Below are 15,201 nucleotides of genomic sequence, written 5' to 3'. Positions count from 1 at the left end.
CTAGATTTTCATTGCCTTTGTGGTTGCTTGTCTAGTAGAAGAAGCCAATGATCTTGCCAGAGACGTGGCGGCGACGGGCCTCCTCCTGGTCCATGATACCGGCCGAGGTGGTGAGGATGACGTAGCCGAACTGACGGGCGGGAAGGAGCTTGACAACCCACTTCTCGAGCTCAGAGAGGCGGACGTTGTAACGGGGGGAGATGACACCGCACTTGTTGAGGCTGGGAAGGGTTAGTTTGTGCTCTTCAAGTCAGGTCAGACAGACAAAAACATACCGGCCGTTGAGCTGGACAACGATCTTGCCGGAGCGGTGGTCATCGATCTCCTCGAACTCGCCAATGTAGCCTAGGAAAGAATGTCAGAAAAAAATGTCGCGACGATTTAAACATTGGGTCATCATTGGCAACTCCGATAACGTGTAAGATCCCCGCGTGGTGTATAATTTATCGGCAACTTAAAGGGCTAAGTCGTGGAGCAGATTGAGACAGTCGCCTAGTTATCATGCCGAAGTTTGTGCAAGGGAAATCGTCGCGAGGATCTTGTCGTTTCGGAGGCCCAATGATTCCCATCTGACAACCACATACCGTGCTTCTGCATGACCTGGAGGAACTTGACGATGACCTTGGAGGAAGGGCGGATCAAGACCTGGCGCTTGCCGGCCTTCTCGGCGTTGTTGATGCTGTTGAGGGCATCGTGGAGGACGGAAGTGCGGACCATTTTGGCGGTGTTGAGGAGACGGAGATTCTCAAATCGGAGATGTGGAAATGAGGTATCTGCCAGAGGTTCGAGGTTTGTGTTAGCCTTTCGGTCGAGGCTCGACTGCGTGGAAGAGTGCCCTCGTTGATGATTCTTCAAGAGGGTTCTGCCCGCCAGCTGCTGACGAGGAGGAGCGTATCATGTCGTCGACCCGCGTTTTGCCAACACGGGCCTCCATGATTGCCCTCCTCAGCCTGTGCGAAAGGCGTCGTCCTGCTTTTGAGTCATGTCCCGAGAGCGGGATGAATATACATACCTCGTTGGTGATTGACGGATGGTGGTCGCGGAGAAGGTCGGTGGGCGGGCGTCGACTTTTCAACAAGGCCTGGCAGAGCAACAACCCCAGAGAAATTTGTCGTCGCCTAGCTTGTGGGTCGTGGTGATGGCCCGTGCTCCTCGAAACTTTGCCCTAATGCCTACTGCAGCAACATTTCGCCAATCCCCTTCTGGCAGAGCGCCCCGCTTTCGCGAAGCACACACCAAAATTTTGATGGATCCAGCCAATTGGGTGGGGCGCTCGGGGCTCGCACATTATTCTCGAATTTCTGTCCACCAGCCTGTTCTAGCTCCCCTCCCTCCTGATACCTACACACGAATAAAAGGATCATTACCAATTTACTCTTCGAGGATCGCACCGGCACTTTACTTGGAAAGTAAATCATCAAGATGGTGAGTACCGTCCACCCACCAACGACGACAACGACTTGAAGTCGACGATCACCTACACCACCAAACACAATGCCACCGCTCTTTTCTCGCCGCCGTCGAGGATGACACCCCGCTAACAAAGTCGTGTGTCTAGTCGGACGTAGAAGAGACTCAGCAGGTTGCCGACGTCGAGGTCGAGGTTTCGGCCGAGGCCAGCAAGGGCCAGATGTCTGTCCTTGACGCTCTCAAGGGTGTTCTCAAGCTCTCCCTCATGCACGACGGTCTCGCCCGCGGTCTCCGTGAGGCTTCCAAGGCCCTCGACCGCCGCCAGGCCCACATGTGCGTCCTCAACGAGTCCTGCGAGGAGGAGGCCTACAAGAAGCTCGTCATTGCCCTCTGCTCCGAGCACAAGATCCCTCTGATCAAGGTTCCCGATGGAAAGCAATTGGGCGAGTGGGCTGGTCTCTGTGAGTACCCTTTACAATCTTTTAGTGTCGCCACCAATACTGACTCTCTTCCACAGGCGTCCTCGACCGTGAGGGTAACGCCCGCAAGGTTGTCAACTGCTCTTGCGTCGTCGTCAAGGACTGGGGTGAGGAGTCGCAGGAGCGCTCCATCCTCCTCGACTACTTCCAGTCTGAGGCTTAAATTTCTTGACACCACCGCCGCTTAAGGGAGTGGGGGGAGGTAGCTTTTAGTCGTTCTTCACTGTAACGATTGAACTGGAAGAGAGAAAGGGGGTTTTCACACCTGGGACGGGTTTTTTCGGCGTATCAAAACGAAATCGGCATTAGACTCGGAACACCTCTTTCACAAGCCACGACCGTGGATGGGGGCAAGGGCAACAAATCTCTGGGCGCATTTATGGTCACCAACGGATGGACACGACAAATTGGGGAAATTCGGGCAAGCTACCTCCTTTTTCTTCTCCCCTCAGAATGAGGACGAGACAAAAATCAAGACAGTCAAAAAATTCAAAACCTTTTGATCTGGGACGGTCAACCAACTTTTGTTTGTTCCACTCCTGACTATGTGATTGGTTGATGTTAAAAACTACTTGCGTCCCTCGACCATGATGACATGATATCCCTCGGACGTCTTGGCCATCCCCCAGCTTGGCTTGTTGGTTGTGCTGGTGGGTAGTTCGTAAGCCACCTTTTCAAACTCGGGCAGCAATGACCCCTTTGTTTTCCAGCCTAGTGATCCTCCTGTATAGCTTGATTAGTTATCATACTGGCTGGGCACCTCAAAAGTGAGAACATACCGGACCTGGCCTTATCCTGCGACATCTCCATCGCGACAGTGTTGAAGCTCTCACCGTTCTGGAGCCGCTCGATGGCTTTTTCTGCCTCGCCCATTTTGTTGCACTGGTTATTCTGTCAGCTTCTTGAGTTATGATATGTATAGTTTCTGGTGGTCCAACAGGCAGTAATGTTTGGTAGGTAGGTGTGTTGGTAGATACACCAGTAAAGACCGAAATAGGAAAAAAATGAAACTTACAAGAATATGTCTAACATTGATGCTCTGGGCGCCCTTTTGCTGCTTCCCTCCACTGTCATCACCGCCACCTCCCTTTCCTTTCCCACCTTTCCCACCTTTCCCGGCGTCTTTGCTGCCTCCTCCTCCGCCGGATTTGTTGTCTTTTTTGCCCATGTTGAAACCTGTCTTTACTTGTTCTATTAGTGACTATGTCGAGGAAAGAGAAAACCAGGCAAGATGGGGAGTAAGAGGTCCAGAGTGACAGGTGGAGGGGTTATCCAAAGTGAGGGAGTGAACAAATATGCCCCGCTATTTTTCGAGTGTCTTCAAAGCTTCATTCACTTGAGAAAGGTGTGACTGGGAGGGAAAAGGGTTAGGGTTGTACACTTCTCATTCATCTCTCCTTAAAGGGGGGGGGGAAGAAAAGGGGTAACCCAACCACCAGTCTTTCTCCAACACGAGCATACCATTCGAGAGTCAACCAATAACCAACGTTCCGAAAAAAAAAAACCAACATAACCGTTAAAACCATCTTTTGTGACCTCAAATACCCAAAAACACCCGCTATCTATCATATATCATTACACATTCCCCCCCCCCCATCACAAAAGATTACTCCCCCCATCCCCAATCGGACTAACCACCTCAACCTCCTCCTCCCCCCTCCCAACCCCCAACAACCCCTCCCTCTCCCCATCGCCCCCCTCCCTCGCCACCCCGCCACCCATCGGTTCCCCCCTCCCCGCCGTCCTCCTCGTCTCCTCCGCCCCATTAAGCACATACCAAACATCCTTCTTAGTCAACAACCCCTGCAACACCCCCCTATCCACAAACATCACATACCTCAACCCCAACTTCTGAAAGTACGACACCGCCAAATGCAACCTACTACCCCTAGGCAGCGTAAGCGGCGTCTGATCCATCCACTGCCTCAAATCCAACGTAGTCCTCGGATCAGCCAACGGCTGATGCGCAAAAAACGCCTCCGTCTCTGGGGGTAACAACCTCGGTGGCTGCGTCGACGCATGCAAAATATACGCCAGCTCCGCCCTGGAAATATACCCCAGCAAAATCGCATCCCTCGGGTCCGACACAACCGGAAAGCCACGATACGGATGCTGCTCCATCACCGCCGTCAAGCTAGCAATCGTATGCCCCGTAGCAGTCAGAACAACCAAATCCTCAATCCGAGTCATGATTTGGCTTGCCGGGATGTCAGGAATCGGTATCTCCTCGCTGTTGTCGAGGTAGGGGTACTCGTTGAAGTGAATCCAGGATTCATAAATCCCCCTCCGGGAAAACGCGTCGCCTACCCATTTTGAGATCATCACCGCGACCATGATGGGGAGGACATATGTCAGGGCGCCGGTGAGCTCAAACATGATGACTACTATTGACACAGTCATCCGAGTGACACCGCCCAGGGCGGCGGCGGCACCGATGATGGCGTAGGTGCCGGGGGTTATGCACGGCACGTCCGGTTCGCAGGAGCGAAAGGCGATAAAGTTGGGGTGGTTGTGTTGCCAGATTTCCATGATGATGCCTATTGCGCGGCCGACGAGGGCGCCGATGGCCATGGAGGGGAGGATGATACCGGCGGGGATTTGAAGACCAAAGGTGATGGCCGCGAGGAAGAAGCCCAGGACCGCGGCGAAGATGAGGAGGATGATTGTGCCTGCTGAGGCGGCGCCTGTCTTGCAGAGGCCGAATTGGTCGTCTGTGAGCTTTGAGCACTCGGAGAAGAGGTTGGAGACAAGATCGGAGCACTGGGCTCGCATGTAGTTGTTGGGGTAGTTGAGAAGGGCCGTCAAAATCGCCACGGCAACTACTTGGATGACCGGGCCAGGAAGCCAGGTTGCCGACTTTCTCCATCTTGCAACCCACATGTTTGCTTTGATGAACAGCCCTCCATACACACCCCCGAGAAGACCGAGGAGGACAAACGGGACAAGCTCAAAGCCGTGCCACACCGAGCTGTAGGTTACCTGGTACATGACCAGCTTCCCCGATCGAAACGGGTCAAAAGCTTCCAACACCATGGCAGCTGTCATGGCACACACAAAGCTCTGCCACATGGTCTTGTCGGGGAAATAGTACGACAGTTGCTCAAGACTGAAGAGCACACCCCCGATGGGCGACCCAAAAGCAACCGATATCCCCGAAGCCGCAGCAGCGGACAGGACCTCTCGTTTTCGAGCTATGTCCCAAGTTAGCTTTCCCCCAACCGAACAACAACCCGGACCAACATACATACCCTCATTGTTATTAATACTCGGAAACAACTTGATAAACAAGTTCGCACAGCAACAAGCAACATGCACCAGCGGCCCCTCCTTCCCCAACCACATCCCCGAAGCCACCGCTAACACCAACCCCAAGCTCTTCGTAATCAACGTCCACAACCCCAAAAACCTCCTGATAATAAACCCACCCAGCACCGTCTTGATCTCAGGAATACCAGAATGCTTAGCATAAACAGCATACTCCTTCACCAACAAGCTCGCCGACAGCGCAAACATCACCGCCAACACCAAGTAAACCGCATACTCCACAAACCAAACACCCCCCCTTGACGTCGCCCCCAGCGCATTCCCCCACGTCTTCCACCCCTGACATTTACTAATCTCATCATACCCATAACAACAAGCAGTTTTACTCAGGTAAAAAGCCCCCCCATCCGTCGTCGAACAAAACCCATACTTGATATCCCCCAGCCAATCCGTCGTGACGTCTATCCCCGCCGTCAAAGTCCCCACCGCCAAGCCAGATAATATGAGAATGACCCATACTTGTGAGGCATCCAACACCCGTTGTAAGAACCCCAATAAAGGAAACCCAAGAGAGGTCGTCCGTGAGAGTAATGATCTCTGTCGCTGGCGCTCTTTGGTGTACTCGAAGATCCAATCGATGGCTGTCAGGTCTTCGTATCCTACTCTCCTTCCTGGCCCTTCGGCGAGCCAATCTGTGGGTAATGAGTCTGATTTGGAGCCTCCATTTCCGGGGATGTAGTCTAGTCTTGTTGCGCCGGTGGGGGGTTGTATTGGTGGTGGTGGTGGGGGGATGTCGGCGCTGTTTCTTGGGGGGTTTGCTCGGCCGGTGAGGGCGTTGAATAACCTGGCTGGTTGAGAGAAGATGCCCGTTTGTTTCTGCTTGCGCTTGAAGGAGAGGGGTTGTTGTTGTTGTTGTTGGTGGTGGTGGTGGTGGTGGTGGGAGAGGGGGTCGTTGTCGAGGATGGCGGCTGTGTCGGTGTCGTCGAGGAGGTCTAGTTCGTCGGCGTCGGAGGTGGCATAGTGGTGGTCGTTGTTGAAGGGGGGGAAGGGTTCGGAACTCGAGGATCCGTTGTTAATCGGGGACATGGTGGGCTGCATATGCCATTCTTGATTGCGGCGGACGAGGGCTGGTTTTGCGATTGGGAGGTTCTGGAGGGTGGATCGCGTTGGCTGATGGGACTTGGTCTTTGGATGCGCGTCTCCTGATCTTATGTAAGTTGCTGCGCTGGGTATGCGCGGCGGGGCACCGTTGTTCGTCGTCGATGTCAACTGGGATGGCTGGTGAAGAAGATGGTGGACAGGAACGACAGCTATTAGTATCTTATCGATTGCGCACGTTGTTGCGGCCAAGGTCTGTGCACTCTTGGCAACCTTAAATCGGTACGTACCTCTGCTCTCCTCCACTCTAGATCACACCCTGGACCTGGGCATTGCTTGTCGAGTTGACTTCATCCAGAAGAACTTGGATCATAATGGCTTTCTCGACTGGTTTTATAATTTTCAACAGTGGCAGACAAGATGAGTGAAACGATGCCATCAACAGCTGAGGAACAGCAGGATCCAGCTGCCTCGCTACCAAAAATCCAGACCCTACTCAGCGCAAAGGACGACACATCTCGATTCGTTGGGCTGGCACTGCTCAAGTCTGTCCTGGATAATACACCAGAACTAAGGGCAAACGAAGATGCAATCGCCAGCTTGTGGAACAGTATTCCCCGAAAGTTCCTGGATCGTCTGATTCGGACTGGGTCGAAACAGCAAGCAAAAGGCACCAATGATATGTTGGATCTTGCTGTTTCTGTCCTCCACACCTTCACTGTGCTATTACCAGAGAAGTCAAAACAGGAAAGCAAGTTGGTAAACAGGATACCTCAGTTGGTGGCTTGTCTTTTGTACTGGTGAGGAGCTCTCTTTTCTTGATATCCCATTCCTTTGCTAACAGTGCCTAGTTCTGATGAAACTACTAAACTGGTCCTTGAGACTCTTGTGAGCCTAGTAAACCAGCCTGAGGGTGCTGAGGTCTTTGACTCTATAGACGACTTGTCGACTTTGACTGAAATTGCACCTTCTCAGCCTCTCGTCCTGGACACTTTGTATTACGCGTGGCTAGGTGCCATGGCTACAATATCAGACAAGAAGGCTCTGCGCGCCAAGATTAACCAGGCCATCGGATCACTGGTCATTTCTTTCAAAGGCACTGATGGCGTCACTTTGTTGAAGTTTTTGGGAAATTTTCTTCCAAGACTCGATCCAGAGCTGCTCCCACCCAACCCGAAATGGCTTACACCACTGGCCAAGTTCGTGAGAGACCTTGTCATAAGTCGTCCTACTGCCGACGGCCGCGCAGCTTTTGCCAACCTCTCCGCCGCTCTCCTCGAATCTTACCCAGTACAATCGCCTCAACTTCTCTTTGCCGACGATGTCGACAGCAAATCAACAGCTACAAGCGAAAGTCCATTTGCGTTTCTACTAGTCAACCTACTTCTCATCGACATTCGCTCGACGATACCGACTCTTTTAGGGCTGCTAAACAGCCCATCCTACAGCATAATAGCTCAGCGGCTCACCTCTGCCTATAATGTTGTCTCCAACTTTATGGGCTATCTCCTCCGAACACTGGAGGCGTTAGACAGCGGTGAAACCAGCAACAATCAGTGGATCATGAAGCCTGACTTGCTGCTCAAGCTTCGCACATCCATCTCAGAAACCATGTCACTCACGGCCGAATACCTTCGTGACCGCTGGGACGCCTCTATAGCTGGTGCCATGGGCTTGCATCCCGAAGCACGAACCGGGGCTGCCAACGAAAGCGGCATTTCGCATTTTGCTCTGGCGTGGGACTCCAAGAGTGTACACTCCAGCCAAGACCCATTGATACTTGCAGCCATAAGAACACTGGCAATTTGGCTGAGAGAAGACGACGGCGAACAGCTAAGAAAAGAAGCAGCCGGGTTAAGCGACATGTTTGTCGAGCTCTATCAAACCAGCAGCAGCCCTGAGAAAGGTCTGGACTTTAGAAGACCAGTCCTCGTGGCATTCGAGGGCATCCTGGAAGAAAGAAAAGGCAGGGAAGCCTTTTTGGAAAATGGAGGGTGGCAAGCGCTGGTCAACGATCTCGGCAACACCCTCCAAGCCAGTTCAACGACAAGTGATGAAAACGAGGCCGCACGAGGGGTGGAGATTGTGAGGAACTTGCTTCAGATTGCCGAGGCGGAACAACCAGGCACTCGGGAGGACTGGATGGACTTGGTCACTAAGACGGCAGCGTGGGTGATTCCGGATGAGAAGCAGCCGCCGATGGTGGAGGAGTTCCAGGTGACCGTGCTGCAGCTTGCCACGGCGCTGTTGGTGAATGCCCATCCGGGTCTTCGCAGGAGGTACACTCATTCTACCACTGCGATTATTGGCATTGCGAACCAGCTGCGGGACAAGGTGAAGAGGGATGAGGGGCTGGTGGAGGCCCTCTCGGATGTACTCGAGACTTTGACCGCGTTGCGTCAGTGAGTACAGATACCTATCAGTCCGGCGAGCCCGGCTTGATCCGTCTCGATCAAAGGCGCCACATAGCACTCTCACCTTGTTTTCACTCAGACTTGAATATGCCTCCACGGCACCTTCCTTCACAAGCCTCACGATTACGGCCAAACCACGTGGGAATATGGGAATATGGGCCCTGGTCTTTGTTCCTTCCCTTTTCCCACCCAGCACGCTGGTATCGGGCTCGGGGCCGAGACGGGATAAACAAGTCGGTCATACCTCACTCTTTTACTTTCACTCAGGTAGTCGAGATGGACCTCCTCCCACTAGCCGCTGGACCATCCTTGGTTGATGTCATGTGTTTTTTTTTTCGCTCGATGTCCCGACATGGGAACAAACAGCTTTGATAATCAATATACCTCCTTCTTCCTCTCGTTATCCTTTCCTCCCTCAATCCTCGAGATGGACCATAGTATCATGTATCTTACATAGATCTTTCCTTCAGCAGCAGCAGCAGCATGTCCTCCATCTTCCGCTTCTCCCGCCACCGCGGCGGCGGCACCCCAGAACCCAACGGCCCCAAGGCTGTCCTCCAAAGAATCCACGAAGTCTTTCACCCCCACCACCGACATTCCTCCATCTCCTTCTCCCAAGCCGAGGATACATGGGCCGACTCGCAGCGGAGGCGCCTCAGTATCACCAGCACGAGCGACACCACGGTCAACAACAGCAGCAGGCCGGGACTGGCTATCAGAACAGGAAGCTTCTGGCGGAACGACCCTCTCAGAAGCGCAGCAGCCGCCGACGATGATGATGACGGCAAGCTCGCTCCCCCATCTCACGACAGACGCCGTGTAGCACAAGAAGACGGGAGTTTCTCCCTGCAGCAGTCAAGACACACTTCCAAGTCTGACAAACAGGGTGGTCAAAGTAGTGGTGTTGACACCCGCTCCAGTATGTTTCCCTCTTTTCCCCTCCTACCTACCACAATGTATATTAACCCCCGCTACCAGGCTCAACAACAGACCCCTTCTCCCCCTCCGAGCTCCTGACCCTCTCGGACACAATCCGCTCCTCCCTCCCCGACTCCCTCCTCTTCCCCGACCCCTCCGAACCCACCCAGCAGCTCATCTCCTTTCTCGAATGGGCCCTCACGGCAGAAACCACACCCCCCCACCACCCCTCGCACGACCACCGAATCGAGTTCAACACCATACAGCATGCCCACTTGGACAAACTTTTGTCGGAAATTTTGCTCACTGGCAAATCCCTTCTCCCCCCGACCACCACTCCCAACTGGCCGCTGTCTCAATGCATCGACCTGGCCGACTCGCTCCAGCGGGCCTGGAGGCGGAGGTTCAAGGAGAGGTACTTTCGGATTGACGAATCCCGAACCAGACAGCTTCTCACAAAGGGTGGGTTGCAGGGTGTTTGCTGGTCTGATGACAACCCCTGTCCTTCTGGGGAAAACAGCCCGTCCCCGGTGATGCCGCGGCAGGAGCAGGAGAAGTGGCGGCCGAGATTGGAGGTTGACAAGTATGATGATGACAAGAAGCAAAAAACCACGGGAGGGGAGGGGCAGCTGGAGGGGGATGACTCGTTCCAGGCGGGGGATTGGTGGTTGAGCATGGCCTGCGCGAGGAGGGACGGGATGGTGGGGACGGAGGAGGAGAGGGTCAGCCAGGGGAGGTATAACGTTTACACGCTGCCGCTGTTGAGCGGACGAGAAGAAGATATTGGGGGGCATGGGAATAGAAGCAAGTACGTGAGGACGGGGGGGTTGAAGGAGATGCATGTCAAGCTGATTACGCTGGTGGGGAAGGAGGTGAGGGTTTTGAGGGGGTATTTGCTCCGGAGCGGGATCGCGCCGGGGGTGGGGGTGCGGTTTGATGGGATCTGGAAGCTGGCGAGTTATAGACATAAACTGGACCTGGGGACGGGGGAGTACAAGCTCGAGCTGGGGTTGGAGAGGGTGGCGAATGGGCAGAGGGCGATGAGGGAGGTGTTGAAGGTGCCGAGGCCGAGCCAGATAGATGAGTGGGACTTGTTTGAGAAGTTGGAGGCTGACAAGGTGAGGCAGGTGCAGGGGGAGGCGGCGAGCTATGCTTGGAGGATGCAGAGGGAGGAGGCGAGGGTGGAGAGGGAGATGTGGAAGAGGGCACATAGGTTCAGGGAGAGCATTTGTTCTTTGGGGTCTGGGGGGTCGTTTGTGGAGGGTCTGGGGGGGGTGATGAGGAAGAGGAGTGAGGTTGTTTTGATGACCGTTTTGCCCGCGCCGCCGGGGAAGGTGAAGGGAGGGGGGGATGAGGCTAGGAAGAAGGTGAGGATGGATAGTAGGGCTAGTACGGTTGTTTATGATGTTAGTACTGGGGAGGCGTGGGAGGAGGGGGAGGAGGAGGGGGTGAAGAGGTCGTCGACGAGGATTAGCTGGGAGGATGTGTTGAATGATGCTCTGGAGATTGCGAAGGGGAGTGTAGGGGAGTGGGGGCCGGGTGGGGGGCTCTGCAGATGCAGGAGAGGTGTAGACTGTAGAGACAGACTGTGATATTATGTTTTGAGATTGAACGTACTACTTGAGATTGGTGGTTGTGAAAAGTGGGATTACGTCACCGTGCCAAGCATTTGACTATTTGACAGCATGTGAGTGGGACCGGACCCTGGAATTCATTTCCACTTTTGGGCAGTCCGCCCGCCTTTTGGACATCATCCTCTGTTTGTCTTAATGTTTGTTCGGCTTTTTCACTTTTAGTTCCTCGAGATATCCGCAACGAGTTAACTTTCGGGTCAGCAAGCATACAATCTCCAACATGCCAGACTACAAAGACTTGCTCAAAAACGGCTGGCACCCCGAGAAATCCGGGACCTCGATCAAGGGCTCAGTGGTACGTCGATCTCCTTTATGTAGGATAAGCTTTTCTTCTGGGCGGATGACAGCTAATCTTTCTTGATTTCTAGAAATCTCTAGTCGGTCGCGGCGACGATGTGTGTCTCCATCATATCCCCCTTTTTCGACACTCCCTATTAACCTGAGCTTGCTGGTCAGAAAAACAAATACGAGCACCACACCCCCCGCCCGCTCTCGTCTCTCCAAGACCCTGCCAGCTTTGCCCCTCCCCCGAAAAGAACAAACACCGGCTCGATATCGTTGCAGGAACAGCAACAGGCAGCTGGAGAGGAGGAGGAACGGGAACGGCCGAAGCCACCGAAGCCATGGTCGTTGAATACTACTGGTTTGTCGACCGCTAACCTCCCGCCCCCACCGGCAAGAAGGGATGTGCCGTCGCGGCCGTCTTCCACTTCTAGCACCGGGGGGTTGGGAGGACCGCCGCCGCCACCAGCTCGTTCCTCCCCGGGAGTAGGACAAAACCCGCGAGCACCACCACCAGCATTACCGCCCCGTCTCCCACCCCGGTCACCAGCAGGGGGGACGAACGCGCTGGATAACCTGACAAAGTCGATTTCTGCCGCGAGCATCAACAACGACCCGACGGTCCCAAAACCGAATCAAGGAGCAATGGGGAGGTTAGCCGCCGCGGGTGTGAATGTCCCCGGTCTTGGCATCGGTACCGCTTCCCACCCACCACCTCCCCCACAACCGCCACGGACATCCTCCCCATCATCACCCTACACCGGTCTAGCAAAAGCTGGCCTCAACCACTACCGATCCTCCGCTCCCGAGCAAAAAGCCTCCCTCCGAAACGCTGCCGCAAACTCCCTTACCCAACAACCCCAAAACAGCACCACGCAATCATCCTCCCCCCACACCTCTTTGGCAAAAGCAGGCCTCAACCGCTACAACAACTCCGCCCCGGAGCAAAAAGCTGCCCTCCAATCCGCTGCCAAGACGGGCTACCACAGATACCAGTCCGCCACACCGGAGCAAAAGGCTGCCGTCCAAAACGCGGCGTCGTCGGCTGTGAGGGGTGGTCTCGAGCGTTATAATAGTGCCGCTACAGCGCCGGAACAAAAGGCTGGTGTTTCGGGAGCAGCAACCTCGATGTTCTCGGCCGCGATAGCAGCCAAGAAGAAGCCCCCTCCGCCTCCTCCCCCGGCCAAGAAGCCGCAGTTTTTGGTGGGGAGGAATAATACGGGGGAGGACGGTGATGCGCCACCACCTATTCCGTTGGGGACAAGACCTTTCTGATGGGAGCATTTAATAAGTGCATGGATACTGGAGGATAACCGCATCATAATCACACGCATTAGCATTGTACAAGAACTTAATTTTTGGTAGAAGACACCCCGACAATTCCATATTTTCATCACAGCACTCAAGTCTATGTAAGATGCGAACACCTAAATGTTGCCTGTTGCCTGTTGCCTTATTGTGTGAAGAAGATCTGTGTTTTTGCCATATGAGCCCACAAACCGGCCTCACAACTTTCCCCCTTTTATTTTCATTTTTATATGCTAAATGTTTTGGTCAAAACATTTAGCACTTTTGGCCCTTGAGGCCAGCCTTCCAGAAGAGGAAGTAAGGGGAGACACCGTCCTCCATGTAGTTGGAGAGGATGACCCTATTGTTTTGACATCAGCTCTGCACTTTCGGGGGAGAGGTTAGGTTAGAAGAAGGGGAGAGTAAACATACATTCCATCGGGGTTCATGGAGGCACCGGTGTAAAAGTCGAGGTCCTTGAAGTTGGCCTGAATCCACTTGGCGAAGGCCATGGCCTTGGGCTCGAAGATGGCGATCTGCTGCTCGACCTTCTTCTTCTCGGCCTCCTGCTCCTCGGCGGAGAGGGCCTTCCACTGCCAGTCGTTCTCCTCGCGGTTCTTTTGGGCCCAGGGGATGTACTGCTTGGTGGACTTGAGGTAGCCTGCGGGGGCAGTTAGTTTTGAGGGGAGAAAGGTATGGGGGGAAGGGGGAACGCACCCTTGAGGTAGGCCATGTAGGACTTCTTGTCGAAAGAGGTGGACTCGAGGAGGCCGGAGGAGACGACGTTGATGACCTCCTTGGCGGTGTCCTCGGCACCCTCGTCGTCACCACCCTCGGCGGAGGCGTTGGCACCGGTGTCTGCGGGGAGAGGGTCAGTGGTTGTTGGTGAACGATATTGCGAGGTAATGGTGGTACATACCGACATTGGCGGCAGCCTCGGTCACGCGCTCGCCTCTGACAAAGTAAAGGATGGACTCGGCCTCCTTCTTGGCCTTGACGTCGGCGGGCTGGCGCTCCCACTCATCGTCGACACCGAGGACGTCGCCGACGGTCTTGGCGGGCTTCTTGGCGAGGGCATCGATCTCGTCGGCGTTGCAGGGGATGAGGGTGTAACCGTCGGAGATAATCTCGTCGTTGGGGGCGAAAACGAGGGGCTCGTCGGCACCGGAGGTCTTGATCACATCCTGTTTGGGGGTTGTCGGTGTTAGCTATCTATCTGGTGATGTTTGATGTTCCAGGTAGATAAAGTGGTGTGGTCTGGCACTATGCGCCCACAGCTGCAGAGGTACAACGGGGTTGAATTTTTGCGCCGGGGAAAATTGTGCGATGGTGTGAGATGAGATGGTTGGGGGGCAACGTACAGAGTAGACAATCATCTTGGCGGTGTTTGCGAGGGTGACGAGATTGTGAGGCTGGTCTGGTCTGCGGTGGGTTGTCAAAGGAATGGAAGGCACAGGAAGGGGGGAAAAAATTGATGGATGGCGGCGGGCGGGGTGGTGGGTGGTAGTTAACAAGGCAGGCCAGCGCGGGGGACGGGTTCAAAAGAATTGAATGGGGAGGGGTAAAAAAAGATCGAGCGGGGCACCTTTTTTTTTTTAAGTGGTTCAGGGAATCGAGATGGACCCACATTAGGCCACCCTTTTTTAACAACAGACTTTGGATTCACTTGATGAAATATTTTGATACTTTGCACAGGCGGCAACTTACCTGGGTTATTTGGTTGTGGTGTGATGATGATAAGTGGGGGGATATTGAAGAATAAGTTTTCAGAGGTGTAAGTCGAAGGCTGTGTGAGTTGTGAGGGCAAGCCATGCACCGCCGTTGAGTTGAGGTGGACGCCATTCACGTGGTTTTGTGGTGCAGTACGAAACTCAAGTGAGAGGTGAGTGGCAACATGCAACAATGTCACAAATGTCTATAGGTTGAAGTTCAGCCTCGTTGGGCGATTTGACTGCCGAAGCCTCCAGGAACCATTTCTGTTTTGCCTGCATATCTACTTCTCTGTCTTCTTCTGTCAACAACGTCAAAATCTCAATCTCAAGATAAAACTCAAAAACTGTCTGGCCGTTTCACGTCCCAAAGGAAAACCCTGGGACAACCCCGTTGTCAAAGTTCTGGAACTGATCTTCGGAACCACCGCCAAGAACTGCGGTGGCGGACAGTTCTGCCTCTGACCTCCCACTAACCAATGACAGCGCATCATGCAGATAGGGGTCGCGAACGCGTTGCTAACATAAGCCAGCCATGGATATTGATGATCGATCAAGCAGAAAACTCCCTCCGACAAACGGGCGCATGGGATTCCCGTCGTCACCATCGGATCAGATAACACCAAGTGGAAAGACCATCGTCCCATCGGTCACCCGACGGCGTCTAGATACGGAAATTGGAGCACACCTTGTCACCTTCTGTAGG

At 54.0% G+C, this 15,201-nt stretch overlaps 8 protein-coding genes across 8 annotated transcripts; 4 read left to right on the top strand and 4 right to left on the bottom strand.

Annotated features, from left to right (window-relative positions):
• Window positions 1-31: 31 nt before the first annotated feature.
• Window positions 32-717, bottom strand: RPS22 (40S ribosomal protein S22; the record flags this gene model as incomplete). Its single annotated transcript, XM_062916007.1, has 3 exons — window positions 32-221; window positions 276-345; window positions 585-717. 3 exons carry the CDS (start codon window positions 715-717, stop codon window positions 32-34), a joined length of 393 nt encoding a protein of 130 aa, XP_062762017.1.
• RPS12 (40S ribosomal protein S12) lies at window positions 593-2,400 on the top strand. The gene is made up of 3 exons (XM_062916006.1): window positions 593-1,425; window positions 1,559-1,871; window positions 1,928-2,400. The coding sequence occupies exons 1-3, from the start codon at window positions 1,423-1,425 to the stop codon at window positions 2,050-2,052; spliced, it is 441 nt and encodes a 146-aa protein (XP_062762016.1). The 5' UTR covers window positions 593-1,422; the 3' UTR covers window positions 2,053-2,400.
• Window positions 2,401-2,457: 57 nt separating this feature from the next.
• Window positions 2,458-3,172, bottom strand: QC763_710155 (uncharacterized protein; the record flags this gene model as incomplete). Its single annotated transcript, XM_062916005.1, has 3 exons — window positions 2,905-3,172; window positions 2,669-2,771; window positions 2,458-2,612 (listed from the first exon to the last, which is right to left on the bottom strand). The coding sequence occupies exons 1-3, from the start codon at window positions 3,055-3,057 to the stop codon at window positions 2,458-2,460; spliced, it is 411 nt and encodes a 136-aa protein (XP_062762015.1). The 5' UTR covers window positions 3,058-3,172.
• A 313-nt stretch (window positions 3,173-3,485) lies between these two features.
• Window positions 3,486-6,443, bottom strand: GEF2 (chloride channel; the record flags this gene model as incomplete). Its single annotated transcript, XM_062916004.1, has 2 exons — window positions 5,138-6,443; window positions 3,486-5,080 (listed from the first exon to the last, which is right to left on the bottom strand). Exons 1-2 carry the CDS (start codon window positions 6,249-6,251, stop codon window positions 3,486-3,488), a joined length of 2,709 nt encoding a protein of 902 aa, XP_062762014.1. The 5' UTR covers window positions 6,252-6,443.
• Window positions 4,384-8,657, top strand: QC763_710140 (uncharacterized protein; the record flags this gene model as incomplete). The annotated part of the gene is made up of 3 exons (XM_062916003.1): window positions 4,384-6,533; window positions 6,613-7,051; window positions 7,103-8,657. Exons 2-3 carry the CDS (start codon window positions 6,672-6,674, stop codon window positions 8,655-8,657), a joined length of 1,935 nt encoding a protein of 644 aa, XP_062762013.1. The 5' UTR covers window positions 4,384-6,533; window positions 6,613-6,671.
• Window positions 8,658-9,148: 491 nt separating this feature from the next.
• On the top strand, window positions 9,149-11,175 carry QC763_710130 (uncharacterized protein; the record flags this gene model as incomplete). The annotated part of the gene is made up of 3 exons (XM_062916002.1): window positions 9,149-9,584; window positions 9,644-10,158; window positions 10,315-11,175. 3 exons carry the CDS (start codon window positions 9,149-9,151, stop codon window positions 11,173-11,175), a joined length of 1,812 nt encoding a protein of 603 aa, XP_062762012.1.
• A 133-nt stretch (window positions 11,176-11,308) lies between these two features.
• On the top strand, window positions 11,309-12,846 carry QC763_710120 (uncharacterized protein). Its single transcript, XM_062916001.1, has 3 exons — window positions 11,309-11,512; window positions 11,586-11,612; window positions 11,674-12,846. The coding sequence occupies exons 1-3, from the start codon at window positions 11,438-11,440 to the stop codon at window positions 12,772-12,774; spliced, it is 1,203 nt and encodes a 400-aa protein (XP_062762011.1). The 5' UTR covers window positions 11,309-11,437; the 3' UTR covers window positions 12,775-12,846.
• Window positions 12,847-12,860: 14 nt separating this feature from the next.
• On the bottom strand, window positions 12,861-14,687 carry QC763_710110 (uncharacterized protein). Its single transcript, XM_062916000.1, is given in 6 exon segments — window positions 12,861-12,937; window positions 12,945-13,147; window positions 13,219-13,447; window positions 13,504-13,644; window positions 13,706-13,970; window positions 14,148-14,687. Coding segments are annotated over 5 exon segments (735 nt in total). The 5' UTR covers window positions 14,163-14,687; the 3' UTR covers window positions 12,861-12,937; window positions 12,945-13,062.
• Window positions 14,688-15,201: the final 514 nt, after the last annotated feature.

The sequence above is a fragment of the Podospora pseudopauciseta genome, assembly GCF_035222475.1.
Source record: "Podospora pseudopauciseta strain CBS 411.78 chromosome 7 map unlocalized CBS411.78m_7, whole genome shotgun sequence".
Taxonomy (NCBI): Eukaryota; Fungi; Ascomycota; class Sordariomycetes; order Sordariales; family Podosporaceae; genus Podospora; species Podospora pseudopauciseta.
The sequence above is the reverse complement of the archived record's forward strand: the minus strand, read 5'-3'. Positions and strand labels throughout refer to the sequence as shown.

What these genes read in the sequence shown, in the direction of transcription:
- QC763_710120 (XM_062916001.1), top strand. Translation starts at nt 11,438, where the DNA reads ATGCCAGACTACAAAGACTTGCTCAAAAACGGCTGGCACCCCGAGAAA. An exon ending in CCTCGATCAAGGGCTCAGTG is followed by an intron (nt 11,513 to 11,585) that starts GTACGTCGATCT and finishes CTTGATTTCTAG; the next exon opens with AAATCTCTAGTCGGTCGCGG. An exon ending in TAGTCGGTCGCGGCGACGAT is followed by an intron (nt 11,613 to 11,673) that starts GTGTGTCTCCAT and finishes CTTGCTGGTCAG; the next exon opens with AAAAACAAATACGAGCACCA.
- RPS12 (XM_062916006.1), top strand. An exon ending in GGGCGAGTGGGCTGGTCTCT is followed by an intron (nt 1,872 to 1,927) that starts GTGAGTACCCTT and finishes TCTCTTCCACAG; the next exon opens with GCGTCCTCGACCGTGAGGGT.